The 7,084-nt window shown below is 37.6% G+C and overlaps 1 protein-coding gene across 3 annotated transcripts in view; it reads right to left on the bottom strand.

Annotated features, from left to right (window-relative positions):
• ppp1r12a (protein phosphatase 1, regulatory subunit 12A) overlaps positions 1–5,745 on the bottom strand; it is an 83,669-nt gene extending 77,924 nt beyond the window's left edge. For all 3 annotated transcript variants that reach the window (XM_016564123.1, XM_016564122.1, XM_016564125.1), the window contains exon 1: positions 5,425–5,745. In XM_016564123.1, coding sequence (XP_016419609.1) covers positions 5,425–5,661 — 237 coding nt within the window. In that variant the 5' untranslated portion in view covers positions 5,662–5,745. The remainder of the gene's footprint in view (positions 1–5,424) is intronic.
• Between the last annotated feature and the right edge of the window lie 1,339 nt (positions 5,746–7,084).

The raw sequence follows: 7,084 nt of genomic DNA, 5'->3' as shown, positions 1-7,084 counted from the left end.
ATCACTTTAATGTAGCTTGCGCCAACAATTGTACACGGAAGCTGCTCCGGGCGGATGACGTATGAGTTCAGCGCTGCGGAGCTGTGAGACACTTTTTTTTAATGGATGGGCGCTTTTTATTTAACTTCTTTTGGACTGATGTATGCAACACCCACTGAGTGGCATTAAACAGCTTGAAAGATCAAAGACAATTTTTAATATAACTCCAACTGGAAAAGTCTGAAAGAAGAAAGTCATATACACCTAGGATGACTTGAGGGTGAGTAATTTATGGGCTAATTTTCATTTTTGGGTGAACTAACCCTTTAATTATGCCTCATCATGTGCCTCTGTTTGTGAGTAAAACGGTGTGACTGTGGAGGTGGAGACTGTTTTGGCTGGGGGCGTAAGTGACAGCTGAGGAATTCTGGGTCTGCCATGGTTTCCAAAGAGAGACACGACAGGAATGCAGGCACAGAACGACACAGCCACAACCCTCCCCACCCGACACACCACCACCACATATCTTCACCTACCTTCTCTTACTGAAACCTACCTAAACTCTGACCTCACCGATGACAGCACTGCGGAAGATTCCACCTATGTCGAAAATGACATTTTTCAGACTAAAAGGCCTACGCCGGACTGTGCCTACATACCAGGTCAAACAGATCATGTGCACGTAAACCTTAAATTTGAAAGATATTGCAGTTCTGAAACACTCATCCTTGGAAAACATTAAGGAAGAGACTTGCAGACACCAACGCTTCAGGCCTCGGGTGTAATCTGCAGTTTCTCACCTCTATTTGCATACCGCCTCCACAAAGTTGTTGAGCCACTAGATTAATTCAGCTATTTTCTTTATCTGGTTAACTGGAATGATTATATACATGAAAGACGTAGCCTACCATATAATTCTGTCAACACTCCTATGTGGGAAAATTTCATGGAAACATGTCAAACTGGGTAACATTTTACCCCAATATTATTTTTTATTAAACAACAATAAATTAAACATTGCAATAAAGCATAAATACTCATTTATTTTGTTCTAAATAAGCAGTCTAAATAGTTAAATAGTGTTCTAAATAGTTTGTTATAAATAATTAGATTTTTTTTTTTACATATATTAGGGAAATGATGTCAATGCAAAGGTTGTAAAAGCAGCCTTTTATGCAAAATGCGCTTGACTATAGTAAAAAAAATTATTATCCATCTATTTTAAGGACCTTTTATACATTTATTAAATAATAAATTAAACACTGCATTGATGCATAAATACTTATTTACTTGGTAAATAATAACTTTATAAGCTATATTTTAAAATTATATTATGGAAATAATGTCATAAAGCAAAGGTTTTGGCTAATTAATGAAAAAATAGCCTTAATTTTTATGTAAAATTAATTTAAGTATACTTTGATATAAATCTAATTAAAAATATAAATATATTAAGAAAGTAATGCAAATGCAATGGTGGGCGTGTTCTCAATGGGCTTCGAAAGGTTCAATCATTTATGGATAATTTCTTGTAATTTAAAAAAAAAGCATTTTCAGCATTTGTAAAGAAATTAGGGGCAAAAAAGATCACAACATGATGCAAGACTGATTCAAACACGACACATGCGCAGAGCACATGGCTCTGACAAAGCAACCCTCTACACTGCGAGTAAATCACTCGCATATGCGACTACATCTTCACTCTGGGCGACACTACCGCTTTCTCCGGTAGTGGGCGGAACTAATGCGCACACGGCAATCTCATTGGCTGGCGCTCACCTATTATCGTCCCTCTTTTGATTTCAGCAAATCAGTTCGAGCGAACGCACACAACCTGATTAATATTCATGAATCCAGTAGCTCATTAATCCTTAGTGCGTTTTATATTGTTCTTATTAGTAGAATTCGTATCATTATTATCATTGTTGCAGTATTTTTTGTTAGTTTTTCCCCCATTTTTTTTTTTTTTACAGAAACACTGAATGACCAAAAAAGCACCACCACCAGTCCGAAGTTCAGTTAAAATGACTAATATGCATTCATACATGGTTATCAAGTTTTAATTCTAATTACTAAAGTTCTATCATTAAATAATATTGATTATCATATTATAATGCTTGACTGACTCATGTTAAGAGTGTACTTTCAGATATTTATAAAACTGTGCCATTTTACAAACAAACACATATATATACATATATAAATATATATATATACATATATATCAGTCTGGCGAGTAAACTAAAAAATTTACTAGCCAATGGCGATTCAATTGCCAAGGTGTTCTTAGAGGGCTGCAAAGTAACTTTTGGTTTGAAACATCAATCCGCACAACATGTGAGCGGAAAACAGACATCAGAAGCCCATGCCAGGTTTCTTAACTATGAGATTGAGCAGCGCAGAATGTGACTGGGTGCTAAAGTTAGCGTTCGTGCACTTGCCTGCACGTGATATTTATAACCCTAGCCGTACTGCTACAACAGTCACTGGAACCTCCCTGGACAAACACAGCAGTGCACTGAAAGTGAGGTCACTACCTGTTGCAGCACAGATGAGGTGAAACAGTCCCGACTGGGGACTGCTCCCAATCGAATCCCTGTGCTACCTTCAGTATGAGTCCCATGCTTTTAATCTTCAACATAATATTAAGATCTGCAATTAATATGAAAATGAGCAGTCAATGCACCATTTTGCATGAACAATAAAACCTAATTGTAGCTCAGTCAAAACATTGCCGTGCGTGTGACATTAGGGTTATGCTGGGAGAGCCCAGGGCGACCAAAACACTGCCTGAACCAACTTTTGCTGTCATATTGCAGTCTAAATAAACGTATACAACTTAAAAAGCACATGACTCCAAACCCCTATATCTCTAAAGTCAAGCTGAGGATTGTAATCTGCCTTTCAATTCAAGTCTAGAGTTACATAAATAAAAGGGAATTGTTCAATTAAAAGGCCTGCAGTACACAAACACTCTTGTGCATTTAAACAGGGGAACGCAATAAAAGTGTAATCAATCATTCTTTACTAGTGAAATTGAGCAACACCTAGCCAAGCAGCTTGTTAAATCCTCAGGTTTCTCTATAACATGTAGGGGTGTAAATGGGACATCCACAACAGCTAAAAAATACACTTCAATTTACCAGGTGAACACATGAAAAAGAAATAAATAAATAGATAATATTGTATCAGTTGCATCACCAAGTTACAGGTGAATTTGCTGCAAAAGAGACTGAATCGACGCAAAAGATTTAACGCAGCAACAAATTACAGAAAGCATCTTCTCTTCTACTTGAAAAGTTAGATATTTTTATAAGCCATACAACAAACTACATACAATTATACTGTTAGTTGCAACCGATTCCCCTTGTTAGAACAGACATGTGACCCATTTTTTGAAAACACGCAAATTCTCATTTCTTGATGCAATCGTCAAACCAAGTACAATTGCGAGACCTACTAGAAGATGTACATAATTTATATACAAAATGCCTCCAGCACAGCTAAACCTGTGCATCTTTAATAGCGAGATCAGCATGCTTAAAAACAAACACCATTCGCTATGAACTCACTGCCTGCTGGTCACATGCTAAAACTCTCTGTTCCCTCACATGTCCACATACATAAACACACACAGCAGACCCAATAGAGAAAGGAGCCTCTCATGTTAGGTCTCAAGAGCTGCATCCAAATTCTTTCCTCCCCCTGTCTGAACACCGGCCCAAAAAAAGGCAAGTGCTTTTAAACGCATGAGCCTGTACAGACAACCTCCTGCAGTCACTTACAGCCACATCAAACCCATCAGACTCATTGCAGGGCCTTAGATATTATGCTTTACAATGTAAATTTGACACTTTTCCTGCTGAAATGCATGATACGTATAGAGTAGACGTTTTAGAGACCTAACCAACAGTGTTGTGACAAGTCACTTACAGCCACATCAAACCCATCAGACTCATTGCAGGGCCTTAGATATTATGCTTTACAATGTAAATTTGACACTTTTCCTGCTGAAATGCATGATACGTATAGAGTAGACGTTTTAGAGACCTAACAACAGTGTTGTGACATCCTGAACCTCTAGTTGAATTACAAAAAGTTACTTTAATGCACTTTGACTTTGAATTACTCAATAAGCCTTAACATCTAAATAAACATGTTGATTGTGCCTATGATGCCCAAAAATTCTAAGTAGAAATCTTACTACATTTTAAGACAATATACAGACACTAACAGGTATGACCAAGCACAAAAAGTATTTTATTATTATCATTGTTTTCCTAGATTCCTAGACAAATTCAATTAGTAATTGACAGAAAGTGCTACTTCTATCTTTGCCACATACTTTTTTTGTTGTTGTTGCAAAAAAAAAAAACAGTTTTTAATGGAAAAACGAAACTAGTGGGACATCTTTCACGGATGTTTACAGACAAGCCAAGGAAACTACGTCTCAAAGCGACAGTACACTAAAAAATAATGGAAAATTGGGTCACGGTTTGTTTAAATTCATTATGTTTCGAGACGTTCTGACTTACTTTCTCATGTGGATCGCCAGTGTAGATGTCAAGAATAATTTTAAGAACTGACAGCGCAAGTTGCCATTCAACTGCATTGTATGAAAAAGATGCACTGAAAGCGAATGGTGACCGGAGCTGTCATTCTGCCAAATATCATCTTTGAAGCTTCACACAAGTAAATAAGTCACAAGGGTTTGTCACAACATGAAAGAGTATATTATGACAGCGTTTTCGTTTTTTGAATGAATTATTCGTTATAAACTGCGCGACTTTGACTTTATTGCGCTCGCTCATCGTCACGTTTTATATTATTCACCTTGCCACACAGAACTCGTATTATACGGAGTCTTTCCCCATGAATGCCACATTTTCAGTCAATAATCTCCAAAGCAACATACGTGTCAACTGGGAAGCCTCTTTCCAAATACACAGCCGTGCTAACTGGTTGCTATGCACTTTCTCAACGTAATTTCAATGGTGTCCAGCGGATCAAGACACATTTACGAGTCGGTTCCGTGAATCTATAGTATATGACAAAACCCATGCACATCCACTCGATCAGTTTATAAACAGATTCAACTGTTACTGTGCTGTATCTACTTGCTCTTATCTATGAGCTGAGCGGCTAACAGGCTAACCAGCAGCTAACACACACCCGAGAATCAGTCAGACAGTCCTCTTCCTGCCTTCACAAACTCATTTACACACAAATACGATTATTCCGGGAACATCGATATAGCACAGTGCGCATAAAAAGCAAATATCCGTTTCAATCAGAGCCCGATTAGCGCCAGCGGCTACGTGGTTCCGCAAACCGGCCCGACGAAGATGGTGATGATGGTAAAGTGGTGTCGGGCTGAGTAAACACAGCCAGCCAGCAAAGCGTCCGCATACATGGATCCGTGCACAACAGCCGCCCTTAACTTACCTGGTGCAGAGCGGTGAGTCCGTCTACATTGGCGTAGTTGATGTCCGCGCCGCGGTCGAGCATTCGCAGCACCTCCTCCGTATCGCCGCTCGAGCAGGCGGCAAGAAACACGGCGCCATCGTCGAACTTCACCTTCGTTTTCTTCTTCTTCAGGATGGGCGGCTCAAGATCCGTCTCCGAGCCTATCCAGCGCTTTAACTGTTCGTTCCTTTTCTGCTTGGCGTCCGCCATCTTCATCCCCTCTAGCCTGGCGCTTCTTATCTGTCTCGGATGGAAGATATACTTTATACTGCCACTATCCCAACACAGCGCGCTGGGGCGTGGGAGGGGACGGCACGGGAGGGGGGTTAGTTTCAAAACCTGGTTTTACGCCGAAATATCGCGAGAGCGAGCAACGTCAGCCCCGGATCTGCAGCATAACGTCATCTTTATGGGGCAGTAGAGAACAAATGCACAGCAGTTGTCTACATACAAAGGTGTTTAGGCTTGACATAGAACACGGGACCGTAAAAGCTTATGAAATTAAATACCAAAAACAAACAAATAAATACAATAACAGTAAATAAATAAATATGTGTTTTAATATAGCTGAGCTATATTAGAGTATCAATAAAAGGGATTTGTATATGCACAAAATGTTAGTTCATCAACGCACACCTTTAAAAACGCCTTTACGACTGAAATGGAAACCCCTGCAGTTGATCAAAGTGGGCTCTTTCATTCATTTTAGCTGTGATTTATGTAATATTTTAATAGACTCATATAGGACATTAGAGCAGAAATATCACATAGCAATGGCAAATGAAGTGAAGTGTGTGAGCATATGCCCACCATGTGTTAATGTACTGCTTGAATGTTTACATGTGCAGACAAACACAACATGATCCTCACTGCTTATTCAGAAGGACCAATTACATCCTGATTTTTGACCTTACAAAAATAAAAATGTACCGTGGTACCATGGTATAGTGATGGCATTAGATAGTAATACAGTGGCACTATGGTGTACTATGTATACTTTTAATGTACTATGGTATTTTTATGTTACTCCAAAGTACTTAAAAGAATACAATGTTAATGTTATATTAATGAAATGTTAATGGTACATGTCCAAAATACTATGCCACTGCCGTGTGTGTCCATGGTAATAATCAAGCAATAGTTTAACAAAAGATTATAAATAATCAGTAAAAAAAAAAAATATATATATATATATATATATCTGACACTTCTATTTTGTTCCATGTGCTTGAATCAGGTTTTTCTATGGCATTTTATGGTTTTATTGTCCGTGTTTATTTAATCATATTTTATTTAAATCTGTTTCTAAAACACTTCGAGCTGCATGTTACGTACCGAAGAAAATATAATACAAACTGAATTATTATTACTAGTACATTCAAAACAAATAATGAGTATGATCTATCAATTATTTGGATATTTAAATTTTTTTATACTTCTTGAGCATATGTTCAAAAAGTAAAAAAGATGACATTCATATTAAATATTCATACTGGTGTATTGTGAAGATACAGATTGCTTAAGCAATATCAAAAGTGCTTACTATTGTAATTGTAATGTGACAACAGACTCAAATTATCATCCTTTTTACTTCCTTTATGGATTTTTTTTTTAATTGATATATATATATATATATATG

This window comes from Sinocyclocheilus rhinocerous, unplaced genomic scaffold (assembly GCF_001515625.1).
Source record: "Sinocyclocheilus rhinocerous isolate Xijiao unplaced genomic scaffold, SAMN03320098_v1.1 scaffold1642, whole genome shotgun sequence".
NCBI lineage: Eukaryota > Metazoa > Chordata > Actinopteri > Cypriniformes > Cyprinidae > Sinocyclocheilus > Sinocyclocheilus rhinocerous.
The sequence above is the reverse complement of the archived record's forward strand: the minus strand, read 5'-3'. Positions and strand labels throughout refer to the sequence as shown.